Raw genomic sequence first — 18,059 nt, forward strand, 5'->3', positions numbered from 1 at the left:
TCCTGTTTCTGATGGTGGCCAGTCACAGCTATTAAAAGAGTTGTAAGAACAAAGCAGACATACAGCGATCTTTCCTTTGCTTATCTTCCCAGCTAAGCTAGAAGATTGTATCTTCATCTTTTGTGTTTAGTGTCCCCTGGTAGAATCTTTTTCCTCTGCGAATTTACCGAATAATTTGTGGAACCTGTTGATTTTTTTTATCTCCATAGCGTCCTATGGCAGTGTGCCCCGCGGTTTAATAAAGCTCTGTGTAGATAAGTACTTCCTTATCTCGTTTCAGATCTGTCCCTTAATATCATAAATACACTTCATGCCCTCTGTATCATGCATTTTGAGAAATTTGAATGAGGTCTGTGTTCACCTTCTCTGTGCTGTCAATGATTTTTTGGATGTCCCTGTTACTGCTTTTTTTTTTTTTTCTCCCCCTACTCCCAAGCTGAAAAACACTAGTAAGTTCAATCTTTTCTGGTACACAAACCGTACCATATGTTAGATCATTTTTCTGACTCTATTCTAGTTTCACTATAGGTAGTTTTGAGATGAGGGTGGATATGGGACTCCACAACCACATATAGTATTGAAGATGTGATGTTTAAGAGCAGGGACTAGAAGAAAATGTCTTGTTCAGCATGGCACAACAAAGTTGAAGGGGAAGATGATTGCTGTGTAAGTACTTCAGGGAGTATAAGCATCAGGGGAAGAGAAGAGTTATTTAAGCTAATGGACAATGTTGGCATGAGAACAAGTGAGTATAAACATACCATAAATAGATTTAGGCTGGAAATAAGATTTCTGATTATTGTTCATAGTCTGAACTAAACAGCACAAAAGAAAAACAGTAGACAACTATGGTGAAAAGGGTGTTACATTCTTAGAAATAACTTGTATTTTAAATAATAAAAGGCAGTGGTATTAATCACTGTCTCTAGATCTGGAGCCCATAGAGGTCTTTGGGCACATTCATGTGTCTGCTGCCATTTTCCAGCAAGGAACCTTTTTCCCTTTTCATGGTATTTCACATTAAAAATGCTGGAAAGGGAAGAAGATCTACCAGTTTTTAATAACAGATCTCCTTTATGTATGGCTCCAGTTTTATGAACATATATGCAACGTTATGCGTTGGATCAAACTTAAGAAATAGTAAGTAAATGGACTAAGAATCAGTGGACACAATAAATTTGATAGTATGCAGAAATTAGGGGGTAAAAGCATAAATTCAAGTGTTTTGCTAAACTTCAACTTGAAACCAATCTGATTTTTTAGAAGTGTTGAGCATTGTTTTACATCAGGTTTTCTTTAGATTCAGGGGGAGAGGTGCTTGCTGGACAAAGAACATTCCTGAAAACCTTTGAATAAATACTTCCAGTTTTTACTTGCTTGCTTACTAAGAATTCCTACCATAGTTATCGCTAGGCCAGCTCCACCCATAGAAGCAAGAGCAGTGAGGTACTAGTTACAGCAATTAAGTGTTTTAACCAGAGTGGTGTCTGAAACAGATCTGAGCACGTATAAGTGGCACAACATCAAAACAGCATCAGTTTCAGGAGCCTGCCCGGGGGCTACCACCAGGAAAGCAACATTCCTTGTAGTAGCAGTGGGAAAACTCTGCCAGATTCCCTAAGACAGACCAGTCCTTGGAGATCTATTCAGGGTACTTCCTGTGGGGATACGAATGTATTAGAAAGCAAATACTGACAATTAAAAACAAGCACTTAACAATTAAAGTAAAAATTGAGTCCTCCTAGTGTAGGAAGATAACTGGAAAGGGGAAAAAAAAGGCAGAAAGACAGCAAAAGAGTTCTGTGTAAATTGTTGTACAATGTATTTTTCTGGTTGAGATTCAAATAAATTTTACATCAGTCATTCCAAGTGGCGCAGCAGCAAAAAGGGGATTTAAACTGTCACATTTTGTCTTTGCCAGGCACCAGCTTAAAGGCGTTTGAAGTGATCTTACACAGCACTGCCTGAACTCTGCCTGGTGTCAACAACAATTTAAAATGCCAATAGTCTGCAAGAAGATTTTCATATACAAATATGTGTGTATTGTGAATCCTTTTTGTTGATAAAAAGTCCTGATTATAAAGTTCATAATCTACTGCAAATCAGACATTTCTTGGTAGTTATCAGATGCTAATAATTAATTTCTCTTCCAGAAAATCATTTAAGTACAAAGGAAAAGGAGGATTAAAATCAATTTAAATTTGTTTTTCTCTTTACTGATTTAAATTGTGATTGGAATCAGTGATTTAAATAATTTTGAATAATTTCTGTTCTTTTACACTGTAGGGATAGTAGATGCCATGTGGTAGGAGAGCGCTGAAATTTATTCAGAAAGATATCCTGGTTCTGGCTGCTGATAAATCCTTTAAGAAACAAAACCACATAGTTGAGGTTTGGGGGATTTTTTTTTTTAAGGGACTTCCCACAGTAGCTGTACGCATACGAAACTAAGTCCTTTCCCTGCTAACTACACTTGGGAGCAGGAAAAAACCTGATGCACCAGAACTGAAGACTTCTTCGGGTACTGTGCAAAGGGGTAACAGCTGCTGAAGGTACTGGGAGTTTCTGTCAAGCGTCTGCTTTCCTGGGGCAGCACTGCTGAGGAAGGCAGCTCCTTGCCTGACTTGTTTATTTTTCTGAACACTGCTTCAGTCTCTTACAAACAATAGTCCTCAAGACAAATTCATTTCTGTGGTGACTCCATGCAGGCCGGAGGAGTTTCAGGGTTTGGTGTATGTGTATCATACATAACATGCCCAAAGAGCTTCACTGCGTATTGCCTCAGTATTTTCCTAAAAGCTTTGCCTGGTGACTTGACAGATTATTTCTCACCTCAAGAGGCTGTACTTGAAATATTGTGTCCCTTCAGGGAGTAATTATAAATAGCAAGGACTTGAATGAGCACCTTCTTAATCTTCCATCTTTGACTTAATATTTTCCCTTCTTATCAACTCTCAGCCACTTGCTTTGAAATCTGACCAATGCCTTTATGTGATTAATACATCAAACAGGTAAATTAGAGCCATTTTGACTCTGAGTAGAAATTTGAACAGATTGGAAAAAATGAACAGACATCTCTCTTTTCAAACTGTTGTGCTCCAAGTATCGTACAGGAAGATTTATGTATTATTCCCCATTGTCGTTTTTCTACCATATGCATGAATATTCAGTAACATGAATTTTTCCCAACTATGTCTTGACTGCCATTTTTCAAGATAGCAGCTTTCTCTTTATTTCATGACAGTAAAAGTGCTGATGAAAACTACTTTAGTCTTAAGACCTTTTTCTTAGATAGTGTATGTGAAATGAGATGACAGGTCTCAAATTTTATCACCAGGAGCTTGACTACATTCATTGCTGAGTTGGCCAACAAAACCAAGCAAAAAGCTAAGGTTTGAACCTGGTTTAAGTATTCCAGAATCCTTGTGCTCTCCCCCACCCCGACATTAAAACCATTCAAGCTTTGAGTTACGTATCTGAGATTTAATAGTTTTGTTTCTGGATCGAAGCACATTGGCAGAGCGATGCGGAAGGCGTTTGTCATTCCACAGTACGTGCTGTGCAATTATGGACATTAATCCTGCATGCACTTTTCAGAACAAAATTGAATTGTATGTTCTGTCCCTGAGAAGATGGCTTCCTTTTAGTTCCATAGCACATTGAAATTAAAGTCTGCTGAGATTATAAATGAGGTCTTGTTTCAACTTTATGACTTTCCTGCAGGCACTAGTAGACCAGATAGAAGAGGTACAGAAGTACTCTCCTTTATGAAAATTAGCAAATACAACAAAAGATACGGATAAATTCTGATAAAAGCGAAACAGCTTTGAGACTTAGTCTAGCATGGTTTGATTGTTTATATCCTGGATGTTTCTCTACAAATCCAAGTCAGGTTTGTAGGTGACAGCAGAGCACCTGAGCTCTCATGAGGCAAACTGTACTTTAGCTTTTCCTTTGCTTACCATTTGTTTGCCTCTAAATGTTTGGGTTTGGTCTCTAGATTTTAAAGCTGCTGCCCACACGTTGGACACAATTGACTGTCGTAGAGCATTCTGTGCTGTGTGTCAGAGTGCACTGAGCCACTTACTGGAAAGCAGGGTACATATTCTGGTTAATCCACTCTTTCAGCTAGCAGCCACATCTATTTGCATGTTCCTCCACAGCGTGGCAGTCACTTCTTATGTTCTTAGGAGCTTATTTCACTAGTTTTTGCATTTACTGACAGAACATGGCTCTTGGAGACACAAACTGTACTGTGGAAACACTCTGTGGCATAAGGATCTGTGGAAGAAGGAAGCATGGCAGGATTTCCCTCATTTCCCACTGGATAGTCCCAGTCATGCCACAGCTCTTCCTGTAGAGAGTAAATTCATAGATCTCGTGAACTGTTGAGTTTGTTGGTACCGCTCTGTTTCCACAAATCTGAGGCTGTGAAGATATAGATTACCTCAGTTATTTATCAGTGGGTTCCCAGGATGCAGTGCTCTTGTGTTGTGTGGTAGATGAACTTGATGTTTCACTACTCTGCAGTCTTACTTATATTTTTGAGATGACAGGATGTTGGGGGTTTTGGGGGGGTTGTTTTGTTTTTAAGGCTTATGAGTGAGTTACTATCAGTACGTTCTGTCTGGGCTTTTGCTGTTTTGGATGCTGCTCCTCTACTGCACTGTGATAGTCCACAGTTGTCCTGCAAGAGATAGTTGTACAACCCTTGCTGGCTTTGCTTCTCCTGTGTTAGATACTGGTTAAGGAAAGTATGTGCAGTAGGCATTACGTGGAGGGAGCGATCAATATATTATTTCATCATGAGTTACTTTATTTGATCTAAGGTTGATCAATCAGACTGTTTATTAAAGAGATTGTGATGGATACTCGGTGCATCTGATGACTACTCTTATGTCATAGTTCAGATAAAATAGATAGTAGGAAGTAGTAAGATCATGATACTAGATGGATATGTGCTAGTGTTGAGAATATGTCTGAAATACTGGCTAGAACTCTCGAGAAAAGTGTCATGAAATTTGCCCAGGCCCAACAGTTAAGATCGTATTTCACGTGAATGGACACTTATACCAAAACAGTGAACCTTCGAAAGCTATTGGGTAACTCTCTTATTCTGATACAGGTCAAGAATCGTGATTCATAAACATCTCAGTGGGTTTTCTTTTCAAAAACATGTGCTGGCCTGCAGAAAGCAGCAGCAGCTCAAATCACAAGATCTTTTTTCAAGGACTTGTATATAAACCAGTTTGAGGTTGTTTTTCCAATTGTTTCCATGTAAATATTTTTTCTAATATCAGCTAAATACCATATTCTATAAAGATGCATAAAAACTTTCAAGGGAAGGTTAAATCAAAGGTGCGTTTGTGCCACATTAAAAAACTTTTATTTCACCTATTGAGAATTACAGAATCGTAAACTCCAGTGTCTAATATGAAAACACAGATCCTGTTTAGCACTGGTAGCAGCAGCTGAAATCTCTTGGTACTAGAGATGCTCAGGAGCAAGTAAGTACCGCACAGGGGTTGTAGTCTTCCTCCCCCCATCTTGGTTTTACTCCTTAAGGATATTTGCATGAGAATATAAAATCTGGTTCTTTGGCACTCATCTGCTCCTGCTGTTTATTCTTCGCTTGAGGTTATTGTCTCAGTTTGTGACAACATAATTGGTTTCTGTGGAGAAGATTATGATATTGATGAGACATATATGACTTCAGGTAAGGTGCAATCAAAGCAACAGTTTGGAATAGAAGGTACTGTCTGTTTTCATGGAGTTTTCACTAAGGCTCATTCAGCAGTTTAATTAGGGATGTTATTTATTACTGAATTATATTGTGCAAAGCTGACATATGGACACAGTTATGCCAATACAGGCATGACTAGGGTCAGTGCTGCTTATTTTGTTTCCTAAGCTGATGTAAACTACACCAGGCTAGTCAGATATACGCTGTTCACACAAGGGTTGCTCACTATTTGTCGTAATTTAGTGTTCTCAAGTGGAGACAAGCTGAAAGAACTGAGCTGGAAAATGCTCTCTTAATAGTTCTTTCTGTGTATTAAATATTTCTTTGAATGGTTAGCTACTCTTGTACAAGATGAGATTTTTGGAGAGCAATTATAATCAGAAAAGTTTGTTTTATTGTGTTGTTTTCCCCCTGCTGATTCCCAATTTGCTATTTTATATCATATCCTATCCAATTTTTTTAAACGCCAGCTCGGCAAAGTTTACCTAGCATTTGGAAATCATTCTGAGATCTTCTTGGCATGTGTGTCTTCACTCCTAACGCAGGCCTCGTAATTAGAGCTCATTTGTCAGTTGTGTTGCTGTTGTAAGCAGCAGACTGGAACACGCTCTCCCGTGGCAGGGCTGGCTGAGGAGTGAGGTTTGATGTGGGTTACCCTTGGTGACCTGCTGCAGCCCAGATAGGCTAATGCAAATATCGAGAGTGCTAGTATGCATTGCAGATGAGAGGAGTAGGGTGATCTATGTCATGATTTAATTTGCTGTGAGTGACATTTCACCGTGGTGTGACTGGTGGATTGTCCTTGGGGGATGTCACAAGTTATTTTTTTCTCCCGTCTGGATTACGGAGCCAAAAGGCTGGAGGGGTGAAGAAGCGCAAGCCAGGTTACGCGGAGCCTCGCGTGGAATCAGCGCAGGCTAGTGGAGACTTGGTCTGCCCACAGGCAGGTGTGGGACCAGGCATCTCCTTCCAGATGTCGTCTGTTCTCCTGCCTCTGCTAGAGGCCAGCTGTGTAATCGAACCACAAACACTGCTATAATTGTGTCAGTTATCCTTGCTTCATAGTTTAAAGCTCTCCTTCGTAGGCCTATAGTGAGAAATGCATCCCTCCCTTCCTCTTTCCTCCAGAAGACATCAGATTCTATATTACCTTGTGCTTCTGAAAGCCAAGGCCTTAGGCACATGCCTTTCGTGCCTCAGCTTTCATCTGCTCCTGCTCTTGGTTGTGTACGAACACAATGGGGGAAGCAAGAAACCTGAGGAGACAGGCTGAACGTAACCCATCATATTCTGGAGAGCCCCATCATGTTTTGCAAGTAAATGCTTCACTCGTGGCATCGCGGACAAGCAGGATTGGGAGAATACCGTCATGTACCCATAATTTGAGCTTGAGTTGGCGAGAGGACAGAAGTACAAACAAGAAATGGATATTTAAGGCATTCAAAATAAGGAAGGGGCATAATTACATGATTCACTTGGCTTTATCAGCAGTCGCCTGTAAATATGTGTTTAAAGTTTGACTGTATTTTGTTACTTAAACTTGAACGACCAGGCTTTGTGTACATCATGGTGTCACAAGGGCTGTGAGCAGGCGTAAGGCAGCATTGCTGCTTGCTCCTGTGCCAGCTCCTGCCTGTTGCTGCCTCTTCTCCTGGGCTACCCAAAGTGTTTGCGTGGCCATGTGGTAACTCACACCAGGGAACAGAGCTGAAAGTAGTTTGGCAAAAATCCTGATGCAAGGACCATTAGATGTGCTTCTTTATGGCTTCTTGGTTGCTTAGCACATGCAAATATTTAATCTCATGTTTAATTCTGTGTTGTGGGTGTAGGAGCCAGAGGCAAAATCCTAACAACTTGAATGGAACTGGGATTTCCCCTGAAAGCAGGCCCATAAATCCAATGGGAAATTTAGTTCTCAGCGCTCAAATTCAGGCCTGTGTGTCGAGGGCGAAGGCAGCGTCCGTGTTCAGGTGCTGGCCCTACTGCGACCTTTGGATCTAGAACAGGTCCCCGACTGACCGATGCGTAACATTTCATACTGCGGGGAGGATATTTTATTGTAAAGGCCCAGGAGTGGGTCAGGACGTTCAGAGTAGGGCTGGAAATGGTTCCTCAGGAGCAAGCAAAAAAGGGGGTGCCTGCACGGGGAGCAGCGTGAGGCCAGATGCGAGCAGCTCTGCGAGGCGGGTCGCCTTGTGTCCCGTCGTACTTATCCCAGCGCTGGTTCTGCCGCAGCAGCGGCATCGCTTGAAATCCCGAAGTTTGCTCGGTGCCCTCCTCCTCCCGAGGGATGGAGGTTCCCTCCTCCCGTCCCGCTCCTGGCAGCGGGAGGCGAGCCGGCAGGTAGCGAGGTGGGGGGGGTGGGGTGTCTGTCTGTCTGTGCGCGTCTCCTTTGTCTCCGTCAGCCCGTGCAGCGCCGTGCACCCTGCGGGCGGCCGCGCATCCCCGCGCCGCGCATCCCCTCCCCTGCCAGCCCCGCTCGGCACACCCAGGCAGGCCGAGCATCGGCCCGCCCCCGCCGGCCCCCTCGGCAGCTCGCGGGGCTAATTACCAGCAGGGGGCTAATTGCCAGCAGGGCGTTAAAGCCCCCCCCGCCCCCAGTCCCGGCCGGGCTCGGCTGCGGCGGGGCGGCCGGCGCTGCCCCGGCCGAGCGGCCGCGCTGTCCCCGCAGGCCGGCTTTGTGCAAGCGGGCCGCGATTGGCCGTGCCGGCAGGGCCAGCCCCTTCCTGGCTGCCTGGCATGAATATGCACGGCCCCCCTTCCTCCTCCTCCTCCTGCATGTGTGTGTGTGTGTGCGGGGAGCGGGGCTCCGCCAGCAGCGCCGCTCCAGCCATGTCAGCTCGGCTCCGCCTGGGCCCACCATGAGCCATGGCCATGTCTGCGAGCGCCGACGAGGAGGACTACGAGTCGGAGCCGGAGCCCGAGCCGGGGCCGGGGCCCGAGCTGGGGCCGGAGCAGGTCCGGGGCGGGCGGCGAAGTTTGCAGCAGGAAGGGAGGGGAGGAGGCCGGGCCGGGCAGCGCCGAGCCGAGCCGCGCCGGCAGCGGGGACGGGGAACAATGTGGGGTCGGGAGCGGGCCCGGCCCGGCCCGGGGCAGCGCCGCCCGCCGAGGGGCTGCGCCCGGCGGCGCCGCGGCTGCGGGCGTGTCCGCGGCCCCCGGCGCTGCCCGCGGAGCGGGGCGCGGGAGCCTCCCGCTGGGGCCGGCCCGGGGCGCACGGCCTCGCCCGTCGTGGGCGCCCGGGGGCAGCGGGAGTTCGGCACCTCCGAGGGCCCCGCGCCGCTTCGGAGGCGAATGCGCTGGAGTGAGCGATTGTTCCTCTCGGGAGGCTTCCCTGTCGTTTGCAGAATTATTATTTTTTTCTAATAAGATTCCTCAAATAGCTGAGAGGGCTGCAGGACTTCGGGAGAGAGTCTGATGCTGAGCCTGGCTACCTTGTCTTAGTTTGATTTATAGCCAAAACCTCCTTTCCATTCCCTGGGTCGAGGGATGTAGAATAAAAAGAAGGATGAGTGCTAAAATGAAAAGAGAACTTTTATGAATACTTCCAGGGTTTATTTTCTGAAGGTTTGGGGTTTTTTTTCCTGTGGGGGAAGGAGAATAAACTTTTTAAATTTATGAAGTAATCTGTGAAAAATAATCCAGAACATATGTTCTAGATTGCATATTTTACTCTCTAAGAACTGCCTAAGCAATTAAAAATGCACTAGGAATAGAATTAAACATGTGTATGCAATTTAAACATAAACTCGATAGTTTTGTTAACTCAAGGTGTTTTGCTCTTTAAAATAGCCTAATAATTTGCTTTCAGAGACAAGTTTGTACATAGGCCAGGTGATGACTCTATCCTCCAAAACCCATCTCGTTTCTAATAACTTTACTATGTTTTGCTTCATAATTGCACCAAGAAAGCAGGGCTGAAAAAGAGTTTGGAGTGGTGGTGGTGGTGTGCCTTGGGTGCTCCCCAGGGATGGCAATTCTGGTGCAGAAACCTTAAGAGAGATGTTAATGTGCTGCACTGGCCTGGTGTAGTGTCAGTCCAGGAACCTAAGTGCCGGGTCTTGGATGAGTAACTTTATTAAGCCTTTACTTAATTCTGCGGATTATGTGAATGTGCAGGCCTGTGCTGCTGCTCGATTCACCACTCGACTCCCAGACCTGGTAGTTAAAATGTCCCAGCCCCCTTCCTTTCCTTAAACTTTGTCCCATGCCAGGCCTTTTCCATTTGCTTCTCCGTTTTGGTGTGATTACTCTATGCTTTTTCAAAAGAGCTAATCGTTAGGAGAGGAGATTGGTCTCAGCTTCATTGTACCAGCTGTGAAATAGCTACTGAAGGTGCTAGTTCTTGCTGGATGAATTTGGAAAGTTGGTTATGTTCTGGGATTCTTCAGCTCTCCTAAAACCTGAGACTTGACAGCGTTTTTATATCTTAATAGTTTAGAACAAAAATGAATGCATGAAAGTGGAGATCCTTCTTGTGGGATTTCTTAAAAGGCTTGATCTGATCCTAAATTATAATGCTGTGACCTACATAGCAAAGACCTGTGGAGTGTTTTTCTTTTTGTTCAAAACTGTTCCAGTGGTAAAATGCCTCGCATGGATCCAACTGTATTTTCATACAAGCCCTCTTTAATACGTCTATTTACTATATTTTTCTACACGGGATGCGTCAAATATGTGTCACATAGCTTTTCTACTGTGATAGTCCCTGGTATGTAACAGGTGAACGGCTTCAGCTCTACAGGTGTAGTTGAACAGCACAACTTCAGTGCTCGAGTAGGAGCTGCAGTTTTTGTCACTCAGACTTTCTTCTGACTTTCATTCCTCTTTCTTTAGTCTGTGTCTAAACTAAGAAGGCAAAAAGACTGTCAGGTTTCCCAGCACAAGAGCAGATAGGATTTACTGCACTTGCAGTAGTTGCAGTCAGCACTGGGAGCCTGGAAGCATGTGGGTGCCAGGGCGTGTGTCCTGCCTGGTGCTGGCTGTGGGGAGGGCAGCACCCTGCTGCAGGAAGAAATTCGATTTCTGACTGTGACACTTAACTTCAACATGTGTAAACAGACTGAGAAAAATGCTCCTGGGTGAGGGTAGGGGGATTTGTCCTGAAGTAGTGGTAAGAAGAAAAGCTGCATTTGCACAAGATGCCCCAAGTCTGTATAACTTACTGGTGTCTTTCTTTTTAAGAGCTCCTACTTTGGATGCAGCTTATCTACAAAAGCATGTTTTTGCCAATATATCTTATTCCACCCTCCAGGCCTAACTTCTACTTCCTCACCACCGGAGGAAAATAAATGGGGGCACTTGCACTGGCACTGGCATGCCAGTTTATCACACCCTACACAACGTAGCTATGTTGGCAGAAAAGCTGCTGGAGTGTCAGTAATGCCCAGATGAACATGTGAGGTATAAACTTTTCTGTTTACTTGTGGAAAATTGATCTGTTTATTCAGTAGTGGAGCTCTGTGTGGTCAACTGGCAGTGGCCATTAGGAGCTACATTGCTTTTTGCAGGAGAGGATGAGAAAGTTTGTAGGTATGAATTGGAGGAGGTGGTGGCAGTGAACATGTGGAGAGGATTAGTCCTGTTTGGGGATGAAGAAGTTCTGGGCTTGAAAAAGTTCCACTGCCTTCCCTTTCCCTCTGATGCTGCTTGCTTCATGAGGGACCTTGGACTTGTCTTGCAGGACACCTCCACCCCAGCAGGAGCATGCGCTGATGATGGGTGATGTGACTCTTGTAAACTGTCACTGCTAGAGGGAAACAACTCTCCTGGAGTTTGCATGCGTAGACTTTTGGGCAGATACGCTTTAGTCAGACGTGTTAGATCTCTGTGGTGTTGGCTTGCGCTCTTGAATTAATACAGCTTTTAAGGATGTTACTGGCATCAGTGTGATTTTTGCTGTCTTAAACTAGCTTCTTCCTCATCCCTACTGAATTCCTGCAGTCACATCATCCTGTCCTTTCTTCATTCTTCCTCTAAGTTCTTCCTTTGACAAGGGTTTCTGTTAATTGCTGAAGAGATGTAAGGGTTTAATGCTGAAGAACTGCTGACTTGGTTGTGATTATCTAGTGCAAGACAGTGTGTGTAACAGGCTGTCAGCCTGCCAGGCAGTTTAATGCCAGTCCCTGTATTTCAGGGTTAATGTAGGATTAATGATAGGGTCTGTTTCAGAGACCTCTGGTAAAATGACTTTGGATTTCAGTCCAGTGCATTAGTATGTTGCTGGTCTACACCACTGCTGGTAATTGTCAATTTGACTGGTTGTCTTAGCAGGAAAGCCGGAACTACATGCCTAGAAGGCTAGGAGAGGGACATGTCACTGGAGCAGCAGAGGATGGTGCTGCTCACTGGCCCTGAGCAGCAAGCAGGGAGCCTTAGCCTCCAGAACTTCCACCCTGTTGAATTGAAAAATGCATCTCTGTGTCTGCCCACCTGTGATGCTGCAGGAAGAGGCAAGGAAATAATTGACCTGAAGCCTTTGCTGTGGCACCCCGTAGGTTTCTCCAGTGCCCAGTATCTGCCCGTGACCCAGCACATTTAGGGCGGTGTTTTAGCTGACAACAGTTACGAATTGTGGGTTAATGTGTGTGGCTTTTTCTTTTTCCTAGTGTTTATTTATCAGATGCTGTAAAGAAACAACTAGTAATTAAATTTGTCTGTTCTAATTCTGTTAAAACAATTGTATTGGGATGCAGTGCCATATAAAGGTCTAAGCGCAGGACTGACACCCGGGAAGTCCTGGGTCCTCATCTTTCTTTTGGTGCTGATATGGTTGTGTGGACTTGGTCAAACTATGGCAAATCAGTATAATCTGAATCTGTCCATGTGTTACAGAAGGAAATCACCCCTGTCTTGCAAATGGAAGGGATGTATTTATGTGGCAGAGCACCTTGAAGCAATGAACACTACGCATGTAAGATGTCTTGTCTTGGAGGGATTTACGCAGTGGACACATAAGCTGTTCAGGTTGTACTTGGTTAGGAAGTGAAGTGCTTCAAGGTCTCACTGAGCTGGTCACGCGATAAGACCTTCAGAAGGGCACTGCCCATGTCCTTGGATTTTTCTCGGAGATGTTGAGTCTGAAATAATGGTACTGTGCTGCTGGCAGCGGTTTAAGCAGGTCACTGAAGCTGAGTGGTGGAATAAGACCCACGCTCAGGTAAAAGCCACTTGCAGAAGAGCTTGTTTCTGGGCTGCAGGCTTTGTCAGCCTTGCTTTTAGGACCAGGACCTCCTTCCTCCTGGACTCCGTCGCGGGGTCAGCTGATCTTCCTCTCCAGAGCAGAGGAGTTTGTATGTGAAGTTGCCTGGTGACAACTCCAACGGAGCCCGATTGGTCTTGGGATAGCAGTTGGGGAACATCAGCACCTACTTAGTGATGCATTTAACAGCTGATAGCTCTTGAAGTGTTGTCTCCAAAGCCTGATGCTCTTGGTATTTTTGTTTACCTGAGGTCTTTCGAGTTATTCTTTGCAACCGTGAAGGTTAGAATTCTGTTGCTTTAAACATCAAAGTCGTGTTTCTGTTGTAGTAAGAGTTGTGCTCAAGGCAGAGGCTCTTAGTGCCTCTGCTGCTTCTGACCCTGGTGATGGTGGGTGGCTTTTTGGTGACTGCCAAACAGGGATATGACAACTGGTGAAAGTGTGTTACGGTACCTGTAAGCAGGCAATGAAAACTTCCCAGCAGCCAAATGTTTGTCCATAGCCCAGATAAACTAATGTTCCGAGTGGTGACTCTTCCAGGTAGCATTTCCTAGGGGTTTGTTTAGAGCTGGAAGTGGCATACCTGGGCTTATTCCCAGATCGACACAGCCCTGTTGAAAGACTTGAATTGCTGATGACCACCCCACCCAGTGCCCTAATTGTTGTCCGCCTGGAGCACTACTGAATTCGGTGAGGTTTGTAGGAGCTCAGCACTTCAGAAAATCAGTTTGCAAATTTGTCCTCTTTCCTGTCTGAGGAGTGTTTAACCACTGTGGTGTGGGAAGGTGATCCCAAATTCATGATTTGTAAATGGCTTTGTAGTTCATAGTGTATTACATTTGATGGCCTAAGTTTACTCCCAGTACCCAGGTGCTGTAGAGGCCACAATGTATCTGCTTTGGGGCAGGGGTAGGCATAGCAGTAATCTGGGGGAGGGACAAAAACCCACAAAAGGAAAAGAGTTAGCAGGATGTCCTGTTAACATGTCTTCTTTTAGAGGGCAGTGCAAGTCCACCAGCTTTCTAGGTTTCAATTTAATAGAGGTAGGTATTTAGTATATTAACCGTAATACATTTCAGCAGCTGCTTGCACAGCCTTCGTTAGGAGCTTGGGAGAGTGGTTGTCAGGACTTCAGCATCCCCCTACCCCTCCTTTGAAGATTCTTGCTGTGGCCAGAGAAGTATGGGCACAGTTACTGTGGAGGTGCTGGAAAACATAGGGGATTGCTTGTGATAGTATTTCAGGCAGGCTCTGTCTCAACTCTGTGGTTTTTGTTGTAAGATTTAAGAAAAAATTATCTTCAAGTTTGGTATAATCTTTCTTTTCTTGATGGTTCTCAGAGGTTACTGCTGGTGACTACAGAGTCAGCAGGCACAGGCTGTGCTTGAGGGTCTCAGCTCATCTCCTAGGGAAAGGAGATGATTGGATCTGCTACACAGGTGGGAGACTACATTGGTCCAGAACCTAGTTCAGGGCTTAGTGTGTCACCCAGTCCTGAGCTTGAGGCCGTGGAGCTGCTGTTTGCTGGCCACTGTGGTGAACCTAGGTTAAGGAATCCTGCCATCCCCTACCACTTGCTCATTATTTGCAAGATAGCTCCACAGAATTGTGCTAGGAGGGTGGCAAATTGCGGTACAGAGATGGGAACAGGAGCTGGGAAGGAAATCTTTACCTGGTTTCACTACCAGGGCTGGTACACTGTAAAACTGCAGTCTGAGCTGGAAATCCTGCAGCATCTCTTCACTAACATCAACCTGGAATTTATCTGGCTGTCTGCCATGTGCTAAATAAACCCCAAGTCATGTTGGAGGCTCCTTCTACCCCCTTGAATCCCAGCCCCTTTCTGGGATAGCAACCCACAGGCCAGATTTTCTTCTGTGGAAGTTTTTAAGCGACCACTTCGGAGCCCCTTGAAACTAGATACTAGTGGGAATTCCTGCAAGGCCTCTCTAGCCTTGCTGGCTGCAACATCCTGGAGTGAAAACGTGGCTTGGATTGAGGATTGGTCAATTGGTAGATTAGTACAAACCCAGCTAGTACAATTGCTTGAATTTCCTAAGGAGCAGTGAAGAGGTCTGGGTAGGTAAGAAATGTTACATGCAGTGAGATCAGAGATGTGCACCTCTGCCGTCTGCTGTGCGGTGATTTGTAAGGAAATCTGAGTTGTGTCGTATGGTCTGGCTTCAGACTTGTTCTTGTACCTTCACCTTCCTGCCTTTTTTTTTTTTTTTTTTTTAGGATTCTCAAATTCTGTGTTTAAGCAATGCCTTTTTACCGCTTGCATCTTTGTGGTGTCCTGGCGCTTAAGACGCTGTCCTCAGAATTAGGACTTGGCTAGTATCAGAATCAGGAGTTGTCTTTAAGCTGGAAAAGTACCGAGTTTGATTTTTCCTTGAAAGAGATTGCATTTTAAAAAGACCATTCTGATGGTGTCATAACTGTTTGCCTTCTTAAAGAACTTAATCACGTTCAAACCTAGTGGGAAGGAGTCAGATGCTCACGCAGAGTCTTCCATGTGCTGTTGGCAGAGGGGAACTGCCCGAGTTGTTGTATGTATTTTGGTTTAACTTGTTCCCACTGATGTCTAGCCTTTGGTTCATGTCTCTCGCCTCCCTTGCTAGTGGAAGGAGACTAATAGAGAGAATGGAGGAGTGATTCATGCCGAGGAAGGAAATTATCTCTTATCTAGGTTGCTTCTAAGCCAGTTCTGGCAGAGCTGACTTTATCCTTGAGAGGCTGAAAAGTTGGTCTAAAAGGTAAATATTTATTCTTCAGAGTGTCTGAAATTGATCTGAAATCCAGGCGTCTGGTGCGGTTGCCGATGGGAAGGAAGCTACACTTGTCTGCGTTCACACAGCACAGTGCGATTCAACCTGCAAGCAGAACAAAAACTGTTCTGAAGAAGCATAATTAAAAATTTGCTGAAATCTGTGTAACCTCACCAACTAAGCAATGTTTTCTCACACCTCAGTTACAGTAGTAAGGCCTGTGGGAGAGAAAGCTAAGAGGTCTAGCTCTTGGCTTCTCTGCTCTCCCAGTACTGAGGTTCCTGGGATGTAGACTGTTAAAGTATCAGCACTCTTCTGCATCTTAAGAAAGTCACTGGAGCTTTGCTAAGGCAGCTGGGAGGAAGTTCAAATACTTGGCAATGTGGCTTTTCTTCAGGGTCATATAATAGGACACTTAGGGAAGCTTTTGTAGTACCAAGTAGAATGTTTCCATACCCTTTCTTTTAAAAACTGCAGTGGAAATTCTGCATGGGTTTCTATAGCCAACCTGCCCCTGCCTTGGTGATTGCCCAGAATTCAGCAGGAACAGAAAGTGAAACTGGCTGTTCTGTTGGTCATGTGCTGAGATGTGTAGAAAGTGGAAAAATTGTATAAATACTAAACCAGATGTGCTTTGCAGTCCTATTATTATCATCTTACGGAGAAAGCTGTCAGTGGTAAGAATGAGCCAAGCCAATTCTTGCGTAATTAGCCCCATACAATTACATGGTATTTAGCGATGTTTGGCTTGAGCTGTAAGTTCTTGTGTATTATGGGGAGTTTCTGATGAGAACATGAAATTTAGATATCCAGAGTGAATATGTTGCAGTTAACCTAATCATTTAAAATCCTTTCATGCTCCTTTAGCTTCTGTCTTAAAGGTCATTGAAATCTAGACCTGGGATGCCCTTTTTAGCCTTTGCACAGCATCAGTTAGTGTTCTATTTTTGAGCGCTTGCTAGTATTGGATATGAGGGGAGCTACTTCAGAAGGGTTAAGTAGTATTTGTGTTTTATTTCTTACTTTATCACTTGGCAGTAGTTCATACTGTCCTGTTTTTTTAGGGAGATTGCTGTGGCTTGAGCCATTGCTGCTGAGTGTTTCTCTGCTGTATCTAACTCAAAATTACTTTTGCTGCCTCCTTGGAATCTTCCACTTCCAGTGGAGGAAAGTAGACCTTCTGACTTAACCTAAGCACAATCCTAAGAGCTCCGTAGCCCAGAGGTCAGCAGTGGCACAGATCATCTCTTGACCTAAGCCAAGCATGTCACTTGGGACTTAGTCCTGCATTGAGCTGTGCATAAATTGATTCTCCCTGCCCTCCTGTTGAAGTGGGCTTGCTATAGGTTTGGGATCTCTCGTTTAGGTTTGGGATCTCTCGTTTAGGTTTGGGATCTCTCGTTTAGGTTTGGGATCTCTCGTTTAGGTTTGGTTTCTTTGTCTTTTTACAATACATCTTTTCTTGAAAAGGTAATGGAACTCCTTCAGTGATCGTATGCATCTGCGGAATATTACCCATCTGTGTATAATTCTGATACATCTGTCAGTTTTTAAATCTAAGATGTACACAACTCCTGTCCAAGGAAGTTCTGTAGTTTAGATGGTAAGTGGGATGTGCGATTAACCTTGTGTGTCTGGCTCTTTCAGAACAGGGCAGTCGGACGGCCCAAAGGGAAACTGGGCACTACTTCTGCGGTCAAGCTCGCAGCTAATCGGACAACCGCTGGAGCACGTCGGAGGAGGACGCGATGCCGCAAGTGCGAGGCGTGTCTGCGGACAGAGTGTGGCGAGTGTCACTTCTGCAAAGACATGAAGAAATTTGGGGGACCTGGCAGGATGAAACAGTCCTGCATTATGAGGCAGTGTATCGCAGTAAGTGTACCTGTTGCTACATCTCGTTTAGAGATTTCTTTCCTATATCTGTCTCCTGGTGACAAGGTGTAGAACTGAGAACTTCGCTCTGAGTAGTCTCTAAAGCCCATCAGGCAAAACAGTGTAATCCCTGCCCTCTCAGTTCAGATGTCTCCTTCCCATCACTTTCCATCATCCCCCCCCCAGTCGTAAACCAGAATGCTCCTAAAACTTAGTACCATGGCTTTCATTCTCAGCAATATAGAAGGTAGACGTGGAGATTATCACTACACCAGAAATTGGCACTGAAATCACATGGAAATTCTGGAATCTGGGGGGAAGGGGAAGAGTGGGAAGTTCTGATTCAAAGGGGAAAGAAGCCTATTTAGTTTGGATCTCTGAATTTCCTGAGAAAAGCTGCCTTGCAACTATCTACCATCTTAACTACTTAACCAACTTAAGATATGGAGGAATCTTTGACCGGCATCCTCCAAGATTT

The 18,059-nt window shown here is 44.8% G+C and overlaps 1 protein-coding gene across 12 annotated transcripts in view; it reads left to right on the plus strand.

The window, feature by feature from the left end:
* KDM2B (lysine demethylase 2B) overlaps positions 1-18,059 on the plus strand; it is a 130,463-nt gene that overhangs the window by 95,056 nt on the left and 17,348 nt on the right. For all 12 annotated transcript variants that reach the window (XM_075516484.1, XM_075516485.1, XM_075516482.1 and 9 more), the window contains one exon: positions 17,357-17,581. In XM_075516484.1, coding sequence (XP_075372599.1) covers positions 17,357-17,581 — 225 coding nt within the window. The remainder of the gene's footprint in view (positions 1-17,356; positions 17,582-18,059) is intronic.

The sequence above is a fragment of the Mycteria americana genome, chromosome 13 (genome assembly GCF_035582795.1).
Source record: "Mycteria americana isolate JAX WOST 10 ecotype Jacksonville Zoo and Gardens chromosome 13, USCA_MyAme_1.0, whole genome shotgun sequence".
Lineage (NCBI taxonomy): Eukaryota > Metazoa > Chordata > Aves > Ciconiiformes > Ciconiidae > Mycteria > Mycteria americana.